Here is an 18,502-nt window from a genome sequence, read left to right as displayed (position 1 = left end):
TCCTTTTGAATTAATTTAAAATTTCTTACCCCGTTGATTTTTTTTTCTTTTTTTTTCTTTGTTTTATGCTTAAACTCTCTTAATTTTGATAAATATTTCAGAAAACAAGACTCAATGTCATTTTGCTTTAGGAATGTGAAACACATTAAAATGGAAAAATAAGAAAAAAAAAATTATTATTATTATTTTTATTTTTATTTTTTTCATTTTTTGCAGTGGCAGTTATCCAGTCTCTTGTTTGTTTATTCTCAAATTCTATTCCAGTTCCACCATGACTCAGAAAACTTTTTGACACTACTATAAGGACGGAGCGGAAAAGTTTGTGTGTTGTTGAATGTATTGAATGTCTCACCACCAAGACCAAGAAACTCCTCCAGAGACTTTCATCGTCTTTTGCGTGGGCAGCACATCCTCTGTTTCTAAAAGGTCACATTTGAGGGAGACCCCTCATTAATGTCACGGTGTGAAGATACTATACTGAGGTTTCTTTTCAGAGATATCAAAACCAGGAGTCCCCAATCTTCACCTTATGTGAAGAAAGAAATTTAGGTGCTTTCTGCAACCCACCAGCCTCTAAATCATGTACTCGCAGATTGTGACTAAGCCAGATATTGCACAAAAATATATGAGAAATAAAAATAGATTTCTTCCAAAACACAGGAGATGACAAAATGTGACTCAAAAGACACATCTTTTGCATAAGAGACAGTATTAGGAAAGAAGTCCTCTTTCTTTTTTGATGAATTGCAAGCAGCAAGGTCTGATCTATGAATTATGAGCTGGATTGAATGAGCTCTTAATCTGAAACATATTTTTTGTCTGGAAGATAATCTTGTCATCTGTCATCTGTTTGACAGATGAATTGAGGTCACTGAAAGTAAAACATTACACCTGTTGATAATAAAGATAATGCCACGGTTCATTCCATGACAAACAAGTATGTGTTTTACGATCCTGTTGTTCAAACTGTCATCTATGGTATGATGTTTTGCTACCACCATATTAGCCTTGTGCGTCTGTTTCAGTGTCGACGCACCAATTACAAGCTGATCTTTATCTGTATCAGACATTTCGAATGGCTTTATTCCTCTGCGGGGTTACCTCAGGCATAAATCTATGCACCGGTGTGTGTGTGTGCATGAATGAGACCGTGTGTCCACAGGGAGGGGTTTGCAAGCAAAAGCTTGTGCATGCACATATTTGTGTGCAAATGTAAGATCTCTGAGAAATGCTAATGCCGATGCGGTATATGCTCTCTGTGGACATTAAGCATTGTCATATAGATCAGTGTTGTGCATACACAATGAATGATGCACCCCTCCCTCTCTTGTTGAGCTGCAGAGCAGATTACTCACAACCTTGACTTTCAGAAGGAGACTCGAATCTTGCAAAGAGCCCTGCAAGCAGTGTTTTCTAAGAACAGAATTATGCATTATAATCACTGCAGGTGTAAATGTGCATATTTACATTTGCATATTTTCTTGCAAAATGATTGTAAATATACTGAGCTTTTTGAGAATTACATTCCAAAAGCATTGGGACTGGTGGGTGCAGCTGAAAAAAGTCAAACCTGTTCTTTAGAGGAGGCTGTCCACATACCAGTTGGTTGTGTAAAATACCTTATAAAGTATTAGTAATGGCAAAATGCAATGTATGAAATAAAGTATTCATAGCCAACCCAGACTGCACAGAGATGCATTTCTATACATATTCAGTAATACTTTACAATAAGGTTTCATTCGTTAACATTTGTTAACTACAAACTAGCAATGAAAAATACACATATACATAAAAATATGTCTAAATCATTATTATAATCTAAAGTTGCATCTGTTATTAATGTTTAATGGATCCGAGCTAACATGAACTAACAATGAATGGTTGTTTTTTATTAACGCGGTAACATTTTACAATAGTTTCATCTGCAAACATTGGTTAATGCACTAATTAATGAATAATATGTCTGTACACCATTTATTAACCTTGTTATTTTAATAAATGCTGATATTAACAAAAACTAAGATTAATAAATGCCATATACATTTTATTCTTTGTTAACTCATGTTAACAAATTAAACCCGATTGTAAAGTGTTTATGCATGTACTAGTTTTGGTAATGCAAATATTTTTCGTGTTGGTCAGGTTTTGCATTAGAGTGACGGTCGCTCAGTTACACTAATAAATCACTATGGATGAAAGTGTTTGCTAAATGACAGCTTGCTATTTACTTTCTTACTAAATGTCCATCAGAACATAATATTTAAGCTAGCCTATATGTATTTACATGTGTAAACAACAGGTGAAAAACAATATACATCTAATGACAAATTAATCAAAACTCCCTATTGAAATTGCTAAATAAAATAAAAATTTAAAATACGCTTATAAATAAAGGTCCTTTATTGGCATCAATGGTTCTATGGTTCTTTACAGTCAAAAAAAGGTTCTTTAGATTTTTAAAATGTTCTTCAAAATGGTTCTTTTAGGAACTGTTCACAGAAAGATCCTTTTGGGAACCAAAAATGGAAAACACCATTTTGGACCTTTTTTAAGAGAGTAAAGGCATTCCAGAAATGCCATATGGATGTAGATGTGTGTATAAAAAGTTGCCCACATGTTTCTTTTAGGGGTTAATGTATACTGGGGACTCAGATGAACCCCATCGCTCCAAAACAAACATGCATTCTCATTTGCGTCCGCATTTCTCAAATAACACAAGCATGTCAGGCAAGCTGACAGCTCGCGGAGTGCGCATGCCTTCCAGCAGGTGGAGCAGAGCCTCCGAGCCTCCATCACACCGGCAGCTTGAGAGCGGCGACACTTCTCCGCCACTGGCGTCATCGTCCTCATCTCCAAGCAACCCCTCCATCAGCACTGGCGTCACCGCACGACGAGCCGCACGGTTGCTCGGCAACTTCTGCCTTGTGCGCTCTCGCCCTGCTCTGAGCTCTGACGCGAGTGTGACGTTAATGAGGCGGGTATCAGTTTGTTATGGCAAGAGCAGGAGAGGCGGAGTCCTTCATCACAGCACGAGCCTGTAGCGCTCGCCTCGCGCCGGCAGAGCTGCTCAAGAGCGGAGCCTCACCTTGTACATAGTAGCGCGCTCCGTCAAAGTGTGTATCGCTGTACATAAAAAGACAGAGTAAAAACAAAAACAAGATTTCCCTCAAGATTTGCATAAGGAATGACTTGTAAATGCAGATTTAAAAATCAATTGCACTGTGGAAGGAGGTGGAATTTATTCGTGTGTTAAAGGTAAGAGTACCTTCGCTTTTGATATTTCCCATGACAAAACAGATAATACACTTTGTCATTATATAGCCTACCTAGATTTTTTGTTTTGTTTTGTTTTGTTTGTTTTTTTATTTTATTTTATTTGACATTTCAAGGACATTTATGGACGTTGCGCGCTGGTTTTACCTGTTAGCCCATTGTGCGTTTAGTCTGAAGTTTCTGGCTACAATTTGAATGACTTTTACAATGACATTAACTTGTTTTTTAAAATAAAATGTTATATTTATTCAGTGATCTAGCCTGTAAAGTAATCTTTTTGTGAATGTTGTAATGGGATCGCATGTGTTGTTAACGAATAGTAGCCTAATAATAATGATTGTAAATTTGTCACTCAAGTTCAGTAGTATTCGTGCGCATTTATAACGTACAATTTCTGGTTTATGCAGATAAATTCAAGTTATAGCTGCGCCTCAGCACACACAAAACCGGCATCATGGTTATAATGACGGGCAGCAGCGCGGGCTCTCAGTCAAGTTGTGCCCAGGCCAGGCCTCTGCAGGTCGGCTTCTATGAGATCATCAGAACCCTCGGCAAGGGAAACTTCGCTGTGGTCAAACTGGCCAGACACAAAGTCACGAAAACACAGGTAGCCTAAGCCTCCTGCAGAATATTTTGAACTTTTTGCATTAAAAAAAATATATATATATATTTCCCTGCAAATTGTTAAATAATAATAATAATGTACAATGTATTCAGCTGCATTTCTAAATGTGCATTTTGTTGTATTTTCATGCAGGTTGCAATTAAAATAATTGATAAAACAAGACTAAACTCGGCCAACTTGGAGAAAATCTACAGGGAGGTTCAGATTATGAAGCTGCTCAATCACCCTCACATCATAAAGCTCTATCAGGTAAGTTATAGGATTTGTAAAGTTAATAATGATGCTGTAATTACAAAGGCTTCCCTGTTGAAATCCCTGGATTAATGTCAGTTAAACTGAGGGATGGTTGTGTATTTTTGCGTGATCAGTGACATGGAGAGAGTGTGGTTTAATGGTGAGTGAATATCTAAGTGTTGGTCAGGCAAATGGTGAGGTGCTCTTCTCTGGAAGTACATCTGGATTGTGTGCAATGTATAAATAGACTGAAGTTACTTTCTTCTTTGCATTCAGCTTCTGCATAGCAACTGTCCACTGTCAGATATGTTTCGTCAGGTTGCTGATTTTGTTGAATTAAATATATATAATAGCTTACACCAAATAAAGTAATTTTAGAGGTAGAAAAAGATTCTGAAGGTAACAACTGCACGGTTTCTGCAATATATTTTTAAAATGAGACTAATCTGTGTCCAAAATGTGTGTTTTTGTCTGGGAATGAGAGGCACAGAGAAACGAGTGTGTTGGACATTGGGATACAGGGTCTAAATCTCTGACTTAATTAGCGCTGGTGGAAGTCAAATGCAATGTGTGTGCAGAGTCACGTGAAGCTAGCCAGAGGAAAAATCTCTAAGAAGTACAATCTGATTTGATCCCTGGGCTTGTTTTGTCGCCGTAGTTTGGCTCGCACATTCATGCAAACAGTGGCAGGCTAATACAAGGTGCTAATATGTCAGCACATTCTTTCTCTCATAGCCTGTACAATTTAAGTTTGTTTTGTTCAGAGATTAGCATTTTGCAGATTATACTGAGAACCGAGGTTGCAAGAAAAAATCCTTGGGAATAACATCACACCTCACTTCTTTGGATCTGACCTCTCACATTTGTAAGAGACGTGAGTTTTTGGGAAATGAGCAGCAGCGTTGTAGTTTGATATGAGCTGGATGTGCCATTCCTTCAGCATACCCTTTCATATTAATTAATTAAAACATATCCTAATGTCATCCAACATATAAACTGATGACTGCAGCGTCAGTAAGAATCCTTCACGAAAGCATCCTGGATTTTTTAGCTTTCAGTTTGATCCCGGTTTAGTGTCAGATAACCTCAAACGAACCTCTCCTTTCACAACTGAAGCCCTGTTTATTTAAAGCAAAAAGCCCTTGAGATGAAAAATGTAGAACTAGTGACCTATGACCTCTCGTGATAAAACTTTCTGTTCTCATGCTGCATGTACAAAAGGTCCATTTATTGCCTTTAGCTTCTCATTCACTTCATATACACTGTATTCAGAACTATCAATAGTTTTCTTCGCTCATCTCCTTCTGCGTTCGTGACGAAGGGAGTTGTCTCTGTGGGCCGAACAGGATGGGGTTTCTAAGGAAGCTATGACATCATTGGCACCTCTGGGTTGACACTAAAGGCTGAAGTCTTTGGATGCCGGGTTTATCTAGAGATAAAGACCCTTTTCCTGCTGTTGTAGGCCTTCAGCCTGACTATGTGGGTCACGACACGTTGTGTTAGGCATTGACCTGAAGTATCTCGAGTCTGAGCACTTATGTGGACAATTACACAGCTTTTCTCATCAAGAGAAAAAGAGAACAGCATAGAACCTGTTGTGCAACTCTTTCTGGTAGCGCAGCATGCAGCGTTTAGTATTTCTCCCTCAGGCCTCTGCCGGGAACTTGCGGGACATTCCCATAAAGGGCGAGGACGTCATACACCCTCTCTTTTATAATTTCTTACGCTATTAATTGTTGAACTACAGTTTCTTTTGTGTCACTGCATGCCTTTGTGCTCAAACTACGTCTTAACATATTTTATTGTTCAAAAGAAACGGGTTGGTGAAGATAAAGTTTCAGCTGTCATTAGCTGCTTCAGTGGTACTGATGGATCAGACAACAGGCATCTGAGAGAGACATGTGTGTGTGCGCTCAGAACATTCAGGAAATGCTTGGGTACACACTTATGCAACGGTGCATATCATTACAAGCTAACCTGTCATGTATGAACAACAAAAACTATGAGAGAAGTTGACAGAAAAAAAGGAAATTTGGTTTGAAAGAGAAGTAGAGATCAGACAGTTGGCTTGTTGATGCATAAAATGTACATTGACATTACAATTTAAATGAATGTATAATAAAAAGTATATTTCGTTGATTTTTTTATGTGTATATTACTGCATTATTAAACCATTTTAAATGGTTCTATTTTTTTTATAAATGAACTTCCAATATTCAATGCATTTCTAAGTATTACTTCATAAAAGCTATATGCACAAAAGTTTAAAGAAAATAGGAAAATGTGATAATTTGATAATGTGATTAATTAATTATTATTTTTAAATTCTATGATGTTTTTTTGTCTTTATAGGTCATGGAGACCAAAGACATGCTGTACATCGTGACAGAGTATGCAAAAAATGGAGAAATGTTTGGTAAGTGGAAACACTTTTGTAAAGGAATGACTAATTAATCTGTGAAAAGACTTATGGGCGTCTATTGTTTTTGACGTCTGTGGCTCTCCCAAAACCTCTTGTCCAGTTGTTGTGGATATTAAGGTCTGACGGGGAGAGAATTATTTAGATCAACACTGCCGTCAGAGCAGTGAGTCAGTGAGTGAGCACAGAGCGAGACAGGTGTTGGATTTTCAAGCTTTATGTAACTATGTAAAAGGGATAAGCTGCTCTACCTCTGCTTGTCCTCACCACCTAGGGATTTAAACAATATAACATATCTGTCTCTTCACCTGTCATATACTCAGCCTTTTAAAAAAACAATGGCTGTCTCCCCAGATAAACCGTAGGCTTGGTTCTGTCTTTATATGGTGTTTTTAAGGCGATGTCTCCTCCCTTCCTAAGTCGTCCTCTTTTTTACAGACTATCTGACGTCCAACGGAAGGATGAGTGAAAATGAGGCTCGTAAGAAGTTTTGGCAGATTCTGACGGCGGTGGACTACTGCCACCGGCACCACATTGTCCACAGAGACCTCAAAACTGAAAACCTGCTGCTAGATGCCAACATGAATATCAAGCTGGCAGGTGAGCAAAGAAAATAAGCTTTTAAGGGTTCACGTATTGATGTGCGCTGCTCATAAACACTTCCCATAGCCAGACTATGAGTGTCCTAAAAAGAAAGTAATTACAGAATTCACAGTTAGGATCAGTAATAAAATTAAGTAATCAAACCAGCTTGATTCTCACAAGTCATTCATTATAGGGCTTTATATAAGGATTGTATACCATTTACATGCAGTTTTATGAGTAATAAGTCTTTTGATCCACAAAGAACTCAATTCTCCTCTATTTTTTTTTTCCAGACTTTGGATTTGGGAACTTCTATAATGCTGGGGAGCCTCTTTCCACGTGGTGTGGAAGCCCACCATACGCTGCCCCCGAGGTCTTTGAGGGGAAGGAATATGAGGGGCCACAGTTAGACATATGGGTATGTTTATCATTATGATTCTCACCTGATGTCTTACACAGCTGCTGAAAATGAAATTATAATTATAAAATGATCATTATGAAATTATAAAAGCACTGCTTAGAAAGCAAAACTCTGTTTACCATTTATAAATACCAATTTCAATGATGTCATTGTCTAATTTGCATTCTAAATTGCATCTGGTCATTTAGCTAACACCTATTTGCATATTGAATTTAATATAGAACGCTATTATTTGCTGCCTTGCAAGCACTGGGATAAATGCAAACCTAATACATGCTACAAATATGTCTCTTTCACAGAGTCTAGGAGTGGTTCTGTATGTGTTGGTGTGCGGGTCCCTGCCCTTTGATGGGGACAGTCTTCCAGCTCTGAGACAGAGGGTGACGGAGGGCCGTTTCAGAATACCATTCTTCATGTCACAAGGTACAGTTCTTCACTCCCTCTTTTCACGTACAATTCTGCACCGTCGTCAGAAAACAACTTTTGACCAAGATCTCCTTGTCTCCTTGTCCAGACTGTGAAAATCTGATTCGTAAGATGCTGGTTGTCGACCCGGCCAAGCGGATCAGTGTGGCACAGATTAAGCAGCACCGCTGGATGCTTGCGGATCCCAGCGCGCCCCACCAGACCCTTTCCCTGTCCCTCACCGACTACAACTCCAACCTGGGAGACTACAGTGAACCTGTCTTGGGTATTATGCAGACCCTTGGCATTGACAGACAGAGGACTGTGGAGGTGAGAAAAGGGGCAGATACAGTGGAGATATGTGTCTCTGTATATGTTACAAACAGTACGGGGTTAGTTATTTCCAGCAGGGAAGGGCGTGTTTACCAGAGCAAGGGTTAATGTTGTTCAAAGGGCATAAATTGTCAATTTGTCACCTCAGAATAAAAACAACACCCTATAAAGCTTCCTGTGGCATTAAATATGTCCTTCTGTTGGCACAGAAAGGATAAACACAGTAGCATCTGTTTTGAAAGCTGCCATGCTGTGTTGCTTTTAGCTTTCGGTAATAACCCTTAAGAAGTTAATTCTTGACGCAGGCTGCCTGCGTTTCATTACACCTGTTAAAGTGACGCTCAGTATGGTCACTGTGTCTAAAACAGTTTTTCGATTGCTTTCCACAGTCTCTCCAGAACAGTAGCTACAACCACTTCTCAGCAATCTATTACCTGCTGCTAGAAAGAGTGAAGGAGCACAGAAGCCAACAGCTCAGCCGTCAATGCGGGGCCTGGAATCAGAGGTCGAGGGCGGCGTCCGATTCCTCCACCCCAGAGGTGAGTGTCAAAGCGAGGCCAAGACAGACTCCTGTTTGAGACTAAATCTCCCAGTGCTAACTCAGCTCTTCCTCTGTCCATCTCATTTTCAAGGTGATCATGGAGTCGTCTGACAGCTTCAGAACCTCTGCCTTCCCTGTCGCCGCCAAGGTGAACACTCCTGTCCATTCAGAGATGGAATGTGAACAAGGAGGCCTGTTTCAGGTCAGTACTTCCCTTGAGCTTGACGTAATCCCTCTCTAGACTAAGGGTGGGGAGCTTGAGGTCCACTGTCCTGCAGAGATTAGCTCCAACCCTGATTAAACATATCTGAAAATCTGCACAAATCTGCAGGACAGTGAACCTCGAGAACCAGAGTTGCCCACCCCTTCTCTTCCTAGTTGCTCAGTAAATAGACTCCCTGTCCTGTTTCATATTGCAGATATGCAGTGCACCCCCAATCCCCCTCCTCCATTAGAGACAGGCAGTGGCTAATGTGAATGCCTCCCTCCCTTCCTCAGCGTGTGGTGTGCCCGGTGGAGGCCAGCCTGAACGGGCTCCTGTGGAACCGATCCATCTCCCCCAACAGCCTGCTGGAGACCACCATAAGTGAGGAGGTGCGACCTCATGACCTGGACGAGGAAGAGGGGATGCTGCAGGTCCAGCTGCCCCATTTGCCCAGCACCACCTCCCGAAGGCACACGCTTGCAGAGGTCTCCGCTCGATTCCACCAGTGCAGTCCACCTTGTAAGTGAAATGTTAATATTAGGGTAAAATGAAGGATATTAATGCAAGGATCTGGTTGTTAATTACACGTCATCCTCTCTCAGGTATTGTGGTTAGCCCCTCGGATGGTGCTTCTTCTGACAGCTGTCTGAAGTCCTCCTCGAACCCCAACCCGGCTCTCTCCACGGCTGTAGGGCAGCTTTCATCACTGCTTGCCTCCAATATTGGCCCGGAGGCATCAGCCCCTGCTGGGATGCCCCTCGCTCTTTCCTCCAACCTCCTCTTGCAGAACCAAGGCAGTATGCTTGCAGCCAGCTTCCAAGAGGGACGTAGGGCTTCAGACACCTCCCTAACACAGGGTGAGTTTCAAATTAAAAATTTATGTTTAAGCACATGTGCCAGCTTTGTAGAATTACATGGCTAAGTAGTTTCTAACTGGTCCGTGATTATTTCTGTAGGGCTGAAGGCGTTCAGACAGCAGCTGAGGAAGAACACCCGTGCAAAAGGTCTGCTGGGGTTGAACAAGATCAAAGGTCTGGCACGACAGGTGTGCCCTCCAACCTCATGCTCCAGAGGCAGCCGGGGGTCTCTCGGCCCAAGTATGTGCTCTCCCTCAAGCCTCCAGAGCTCCAGCGGCCCCCGCGAGCGTCGCAGCATGCTGGAGGAAGTTCTGCACCAGCAAAGGTGAGAAGAAATCCATAGATATCCCAGATTGCTGAAGATTGGAAACATCAGTGTTTCCCAACCCTGTTCCTGGTGCCACCCCAGTACTCCACAATTTTGAACTCTTCCTAATGAAACACACTTGAATCAGCTCATTAGTAGAGACGCCAAGATAAAGGACACATTCAAAATGTGTACTGTTGAGGTGCCTCCAGGAACAGGGTTGGTACATTTCTTGAATACACCTACAACTCTGTTGTTCTTTCATGATACAGGATGCTGCAGATCCAGCACCAGCCTCAGCCCCAAGTCCAGTCTCAGCAGCCCGTGCTCTTCCTCTCGCAGTCCCACCCCTCATCTCCTCCCTCCAACAATCTCTTCGCCCCCGCTGCCCTCTTTTCCAACCCCCCGACTCAACCTATCCTCCCTCCGTGCCAGCAGACATCCATCGCCTTCCAGCACAACCTGTGGCAGCAGCAGCAGTCTCTTGACTCCTCTTCCTCGTCCTTGTCCCCCGTGGCATCTGCTGCCCATCTTCTGGAGGCTCGTCTGCACATCAGCCAGCGGCCACATCTTCAACCTCAGTCCCCACAGCACCTGCAGCTCCTGCCCTCCATCTCATCCCAAAGGCCTTTCTCCCTCCTGCCCCAGCAGGGCAGTTGGAGCCTGAGCACCAGCATCGAGCCTGAACCTGATGTCCAGGAACTGATCTGTGCCGGTCAAAAGCAGCAACTCAGCAGCTGTGTCATGGTCAAGTAAAGAAGGCTTTGAAGACTTTGAAGAAGGTCTTAGAGTGATGCTGACTGCTTCCACCTCTCTTTCTCCAGAGTGCGCCAATGGTGTTGATCGTCAGAACTTGAAAGCATCTCATTATGATGATGCTCAATAGTTTTATAATGCAAAGGAGAGACTCTCTCTGGACACACAATTCCACGACTGTGTCTACATGGAATGACCAGAGAAAATAAGAAGAAGCAATAACCAACCTCTTCATTGAGCCTATGACCCTTGCCAGGTGCTCCTGTCCACACAGCAATAAAGGACAGGTCGCTGAACAAGGAACTGAATAGTGTGAGTTTTCATCCATTTGCAAGTGGGTCCACTCATACGTCGAACTGGCCTCCACAATCGCGAATGATTATGTCAGAGACTCTTGTTTATCCTCTATACAAGTATGAAAATAAGACGGTGATGTCTTCCTTATAGATTTTTCCAGTGATTTCCTTTCAGATCTTGAGCTTTTTATTTTGTGTTTTACATCTCCAGAGAAGACCAAAGTTGATTGCATTTTTTTTTTTTTTTTTTTTGCCTTTGATTTCTTTCCTAGAAGTTCTTGAAACAAAATGCAGTATCTGACTTATCCACACTTCCAAAACTAAGAAAAAAATACTGTCATTTCACCTGTGATGTGAAAATGTGCGCAAACTAGCCACACTATGCCTCCAATGATGTGTGTGCAATGAAGAGGCGCCTTAGCATGAGGGGAACGTCAAGACAAATGAGAGTAAGCTCGATATAAGCACAAGAGGTACTGCATAGTGTTTATTAGACCAGGTCTTTGGGTTTCGCTGTCTGTGACAATGACTTTAATGCTGCTTCATGTTTAGTCACATGTATACAAAGACACTAGACAATTATGATCATACATATGTGCACCTACCAATGACTTACTGAAATTAGGAGACATTGTCCAGCCAAGCCGTTCAGTTTTGGTCCATCAAGACTCCTCTTCCATCAGTTCACTACCTCCTCCATAACTGATCTTTCACCTCAAAAAGCTGTATCTCAACAAACACTGTATGAGAATAAGTTAGGCCCATTACAATGTCTTGAACCCATGACCCTCATTAATGGTGTAAATTTGCTTTTTTTAATCTTTTTTTTTAAACAGTGAACAAAGAATACGAGTATAGTGCAATATTTCACATTGAAATGTAGAACCAGGAGAGGAAGCTGTTGTAGGAAAGCAAAAGGTACTTCACACCTGATAATGCTATTTTATTCTTTCTTTTATAGAGCATGTTTTTTTTCTGTTTGTAATGATTGTATGTACGAGATGATTTTAATGATGTATTCTGCATGAGCATAGGAAATAAGAGTCTGGCCATTTTGTACAGCTTGTTGACACAGGTTGCCTTTGCATCCAGGCTGGCTTTGTAGAATGGAAGAACTAGAAAAAGTACAGGAAAAGCCAAAGAGAGAGCGCAGGGAATATAAAAAGAAACATACATTTTTCAATAGATGTCACGGTGGTGAAAAGCTCTCCTTTTATTAAATTGTAGCACGTTTAAATCTCCTAAAAGCAGTCGTACTGCTCAGATGTAAAAAGTAGTTGCCTCCTCTAGTTAACAAATATTTGATAAGCAATCGTTTTAGGTTCTCCCTTGTATAATTTTTCTTGATTAAAATGCACACACAGATGCAGACACACATAGCTGAAGATGTCTTGTAGCAATAGAGTTGAATTTCATTTTTTTTTTTTTATCTTTAGCTTACAATCTAGGTGCTAGAAGTAGATTTCATAAGCGTTTCTGGGTCTGTGTGCAATTTATATGAAATAATAATGTGTTACCATTGTTGAAGCTCCATCTGCTTGAAGCACTGTTTTTATAGCTGTAAATGATCCTGTTGCAAGTCTGTCTTTTGTGAATCCGACATATTTGTGCAATGGTTTTTAGTAGATTAGAAAAAAAAAAAAGTACTGTGTTTCCAGATTGGGTCATAAAACGACAGTGTTTGAAACCAGTGCAGGTAAAGTTGTGTTGAAGGTAAAGCTGTTCAAGGTGATGTAAGAAACAGTGTTAACACCCCTTTCCTTTTTCACCCACCACCAAACTTGTGCCTTTGTCTGAACAAATCCAGTGGTGGTGATTTTTTTATTTTTTTTATTTTATGTTTGATTTTAGGATGTCAGAGAGCTGCACAGTTGTGTATCTTACGCTTTTTGTTAGTTCAAACACCCCATTTTATACTTTCATTTTATTTGCTGTTTGACAATTATGCACTTTATGATGACAGTTGCTTTTGAAAATAGTGTTTGTTTCCACTGCAGGTATAGATGAGTCTGTAGTTACTTTTGAAACACTATGTTTTGATGCCGAACTGTTCTGTTCTTATTTTTTTTATTTTGGTTATATTTCCCTGATGTGCTTGCTTGCTGTATGTGTGATTGTAGATGGCTGTGTGAAAGTATATGAGAGATGAAGTTTTATTTATGTGGCTATTTATTTGAATAAAAAAATCAAAATCAAAATTTATTTCTGTGTTTAGATGTGTTTTTTCCCACATATTAGGTTCCATTTGTTTTAATGGAATTTCACTTTGCTATTAAAGGTATCAATTTAAAACATCATATAATTATTTAAAGGTATCAGTATTATTGAATAATGGATATAAATCATGTTTTCTCAAAACAAAATTCCTATTTTTGTCTTTGAAGACATTTATCATATTTATCATATATCAGATTATCAAGATTATCTAAATGCATGATTCTTCAACTACAAATTTACATGTACAAAATGCTATATTTATATAGGCTACCTAAATCCTGCAATGCAATGCAAAACAAAAAATTATAATATTAATATAAATAAATAAATTAGTTTATTTAGAGTCAAATATCTAAAATGACCAAAATAATAATAATCTTTTTTAAAACATTTTTTGTTTAATTTCCCTTTTTTGTCTTGTTTTAAGCATAGATCTAAGAAATTATTAAACTATTTTCTTGTGGTGTATAATACAGTACTTCAGTATAGGTCTACTTCTTGAGTATTTATTTTGTTTTAATTGAATTATTATTATTAGCATTTTTTTTGCAACAACAATACATTTATTCAAAAAAGTTACAGGAAACAGGAATCTTCTTGTGGTATAAGAAATATACAATACTTAATTCAAGATATATTCTCTGAAAACTCATTTATTTTTCTCATGCAGTTTTGCTTCTCAAGTACTTATGTTGTCACGTGTTTATGTTGTTTTGATGGAAACAGCAGAAACTGATTGTTAAAAAAGGTTTTTGTTGTTGTTGTTGTTTTTTTGTTTTGTTTTTTTGCAGCGATACAACAACATGTTTCAATAACATGAAATTTATTTCCAGAAATGTATTTAAAACTCATAAGCCCGCGCAACCAGTAAAAACATAACAATTAGCGTGAAACACAACTGTCCGTAATATATAATCTAATGTGACAGTTTCTGCGGAGAGGATCACAGGTACAGTGGAGGACAGAGCACATGTAAACACATTCCAGCATGTGTGCGCTCATCGCTCAGCTGTAAGCTAGCGGGTGGCTCTGTGCCCAGAGAGCTTGCATTGATCTGTGTTGGGAATTCCTTGCTCATACATTCAGCTCCAAAGCCAGTGGTCCATGCCAATCATTCTGACTGGATGCCCTGCTCCAAATCATAAACTCAAACGCCTGCTCACAGCTTGTCAAAACCTCTGTCACACAGACTCTGATTGATGAAGCTCCCCTAAATACCTTTGTGTGTATATCCAGATCTCTCTGAAACCATAGCTGATCTCATGATGAGGGCCTGCAGAAAAACATCAGTTACCAGGAACAGGTGTCAGTTTTCTACTTTTCATGCTTCCTCATTTCATAAATGTCAAAGGTAAATATCAAATGTCATGATATTGTCTTGAAATGCTATAAAAATGTTCACCTGCACTGAACAAAATGTAAATATTAGCATGTTTCCCTATATGTTAGCATATAGATATAGATATAGGGTAGAGTGGGGGAAAACGCCCCCCTACTGTTTTTCCCAAAATAACCACAAGATAATGTCAAGATAAATTTTTATTATAACTATGGACTACGCTGACAAGAGTGGTGTAGACGTTTTCACCATGAAGCTTACACTGGTGATGTATCGGAGAGAAAACAGATTTCACAGTAAATTATCTAATTTTCAGCAGTAAGAAAAAAAGTGTTTTAAAGCTTGTTGTTATGTAGAACATCACAGTAATATATATATATATATATATATACAGTGAGGAAGATAAGTATTTGAACACCCTGCTATTTTGCAAGTTCTCCCACTTAGAAATCATGGAGGGTCTGAAATTGTCATCGTAGGTGCATGTCCACTGTGAGAGACATAATCTAAAAAAAAATCCAGAAATCACAATGTATGATTTTTAACTATTTATTTATATGATACAGCTGCAAATAAGTATTTGAACACTTGAGAAAATGTTAATATTTGGTACAGTAGCCTTTGTTTGCAATTACAGAGGTCAAACGTTTCCTGTACTTCCTCACCAGGTTTGCACACACTGCAGGAGGGATTTTGGCCTCCTCCACACAGATCTTCTCTAGATCAGTCAGGTTTCTGGCCTGTCGCTGAGAAACACAGAGTTTGAGCTCCTCCAAAGATTCTCTATTGGGTTTAGGTCTGGAGACTGGCTAGGCCACGCCAGAACCTTGATATGCTTCTTACAGAGCCACTCCTTGGTTATCCTGGCTGTGTGCTTGGTCATTGTCATGTTGGAAGACCCAGCCTCGACCCATCTTCAATGCTCTAACTGAGGGAAGGAGGTTGTTCCCCAAAATCTCGCAATACATGGCCCCGGTCATCCTCTCCTTAATACAGTGCAGTCGCCCTGTCCCATGTGCAGAAAAACACCCCAAAGCATGATGCTACCACCCCATGCTTCACAGTAGGGATGGTGTTCTTGGGATGGTACTCATCATTCTTCTTCCTCCAAACACGTTTAGTGGAATTATGACCAAAAGTTCTATTTTGGTCTCATCTGACCACATGACTTTCTCCCATGACTCCTCTGGATCATCCAAATGGTCATTGGCAAACTTAAGTCTGGCCTGGACATGTGCTGGTTTAAGCAGGGGAACCTTCCGTGCCATGCATGATTTCAAACCATGACGTCTTAGTGTATTACCAACAGTAACCTTGGAAGCGGTGGTCCCAGCTCTTTTCAGGTCATTGACCAGCTCCTCCCGTGTAGTTCTGGGCTGATTTCTCACCTTTCTTAGGATCATTGAGACCCCACGAGGTGAGATCTTGCATGGAGCCCCAGTCCGAGGAGATTGACAGTCATGTTTAGCTTCTTCCATTTTCTAATGATTGCTCCAACAGTGGACCTTTTTTCACCAAGCTGCTTGGCAATTTCCCGTAGCCCTTTCCAGCCTTGTGGAGGTGTACAATTTTGTCTCTAGTGTCTTTGGACAGCTCTTTGGTCTTGGCCATGTTAGTAGTTGGATTCTTACTGATTGTATGGGGTGGACAGGTGTCTTTATGCAGCTAACGACCTCAAACAGGTGCATCTAATTTAGGATAATAAATGGAGTGGAGGTGGACATTTTAAAGGCAGACTAACAGGTCTTTGAGGGTCAGAATTCTAGCTGATAGACAGGTGTTCAAATACTTATTTGCAGCTGTATCATACAAATAAATAGTTAAAAAATCATACATTGTGATTTCTGGATTTTTTTTTTTAGATTATGTCTCTCACAGTGGACATGCACCTACGATGACAATTTCAGACCCCTCCATGATTTCTAAGTGGGAGAACTTGCAAAATAGCAGGGTGTTCAAATACTTATTTTCCTCACTGTATACAGGTGCATCTCAATAAATTAGAATGTCGTGGAAAAGTTCATTTATTTCAGTAATTCAACTCAAATTGTGAAACTTGTTACTAAATAAATTCAATGCACACAGACTGAAGTAGTTTAAGTATTTGGTTCTTTTAATTGTGATGATTTTGGCTCACATTTAACAAAAACCCACCATCTCAACAAATTAGAATACTTCATAAGACCAATAAAAAAAAAACATTTTTAGTGAATTGTTGGCCTTCTGGAAAGTATGTTCATTTACTCTATATGTACTCAATACTTGGTAGGGGCTCCTTTTGCTTTAATTACTGCCTCAATTCGGCGTGGCATGGAGGTGATCAGTTTGTGGCACTGCTTGACAGTGGCCTTCAGCTCATCTGCATTTTTTGGTTTCTTGTTTCTCATTTTCCTCTTGACTCAGATTCTCTATGGGGTTCAGGTCTGGTGAGTTGGCTGGCCAGTCAAGCACACCAACACCATGGTCATTTAACCAACTTTTGGTGCTTTTGGCAGTGTGGGCAGGTGCCAAATCCTGCTGGAAAATGAAATCAGCATCTTTAAAAAGCTGGTCAGCAGGAGGAAGCATGAAGTGCTCCAAAATTTCTTGGTAAACGGGTGCAGTGACTTTGGTTTTCAAAAAACACAATGGACCAACACCAGCAGATGACATTGCACCCCAAATCATCACAGACTGTGGAAACTTAACTCTGGACTTCAAGCAACTTGGGCTATGAGCTTCTCCACCCTTCCTCCAGACTCTAGGACCTTGGTTTCCAAATGAAATACAAACTTGCTCTCATCTGAAAAGAGGACTTTGGACCACCGGGCAACAGTCCAGTTCTTCTTCTCCTTAGCCCAGGTAAGACGCCTCTGACGTTGTCTGTGGTTCAGGAGTGGCTTAACAAGAGGAATACAACAACTGTAGCCAAATTCTTTCTTTGACACGTCTGTGTGTGGTGGCTCTTGATGCCTTGACCCTAGCCTCAGTCCATTCCTTGTGAAGTTCACCCAAATTCTTGAATCGATTTTCCTTGACAATCCTCATAAGGCTGCGGTTCTCTCGGTTGGTTGTGCATCTTTTTCTTCCACACTTTTTCCTTCCACTCAACTTTCTGTTAACATGCTTGGATACAGCACTCTGTGAACAGCCAGCTTCTTTGGCAATGAATGTTTGTGGCTTACCCTCCTTGTGAAGGGTGTCAATGATTGTCTTCTGGTCAACTGTCAGATCAGCAGTGTTCCCCATGATTGTGTAGCCTAGTGAACCAAACTGAGAGACCATTTTGAAGGCTCAGGAAACCTTTGCAGGTGTTTTGAGTTGATTAGCTGATTGGCATGTCACCATATTCTAATTTGTTGAGATCATCACAATTAAAAGAACCAAAGACTTAAACTACTTCAGTCTGTGTGCATTGAATTTATTTAATACACGAGTTTCACTATTTGAGTTGAATTACTGAAATAAACAAACTTTTCCACGACATTCTAATTTATTGAGATGCACCTGTATATATGAAGAGTTTGGTTCCAAAACGCTATAAATCCATTTTGATTAATTTGAGTAAAAATGTGTTTTCTTTACCAAGAAAGTGGCAAGATGAAAACCGCTGTTTTCTGTTTCAAACTTTCACATAATCTACCATCTTTAGGTTATAATAACATTAAAAATTCAAATCTAGACTTCGATTTTCGAAGATTTATTATAAA

At 40.0% G+C, this 18,502-nt stretch overlaps 1 protein-coding gene across 1 annotated transcript; it reads left to right on the top strand.

Annotated features, from left to right (window-relative positions):
* The first annotated feature begins 2,843 nt into the window (after window positions 1-2,843).
* sik1 (salt-inducible kinase 1) lies at window positions 2,844-13,459 on the top strand. Its single transcript, XM_058787929.1, has 14 exons — window positions 2,844-3,255; window positions 3,681-3,880; window positions 4,031-4,147; window positions 6,485-6,548; window positions 6,990-7,151; window positions 7,430-7,554; window positions 7,857-7,980; window positions 8,072-8,292; window positions 8,685-8,834; window positions 8,928-9,038; window positions 9,335-9,560; window positions 9,644-9,898; window positions 9,998-10,223; window positions 10,478-13,459. Exons 2-14 carry the CDS (start codon window positions 3,728-3,730, stop codon window positions 10,959-10,961), a joined length of 2,418 nt encoding a protein of 805 aa, XP_058643912.1. The 5' UTR covers window positions 2,844-3,255; window positions 3,681-3,727; the 3' UTR covers window positions 10,962-13,459.
* The last annotated feature ends 5,043 nt before the right edge of the window (window positions 13,460-18,502 follow it).

Source organism: Onychostoma macrolepis, chromosome 09 (assembly GCF_012432095.1).
Source record: "Onychostoma macrolepis isolate SWU-2019 chromosome 09, ASM1243209v1, whole genome shotgun sequence".
NCBI classification, from domain to species: Eukaryota; Metazoa; Chordata; class Actinopteri; order Cypriniformes; family Cyprinidae; genus Onychostoma; species Onychostoma macrolepis.
This window is presented reverse-complemented; position numbering and strand designations above follow the sequence as displayed.

Excerpts from the sequence above, each read along its gene's own strand:
- sik1 (XM_058787929.1), top strand. The coding sequence starts at position 3,728 with ATGGTTATAATGACGGGCAGCAGCGCGGGCTCTCAGTCAAGTTGTGCC. Across the intron at positions 9,561-9,643 it reads CCACCAGTGCAGTCCACCTT|GTATTGTGGTTAGCCCCTCG; the intron begins GTAAGTGAAATG and ends ATCCTCTCTCAG. Across the intron at positions 9,899-9,997 it reads AGACACCTCCCTAACACAGG|GGCTGAAGGCGTTCAGACAG; the intron begins GTGAGTTTCAAA and ends TTATTTCTGTAG.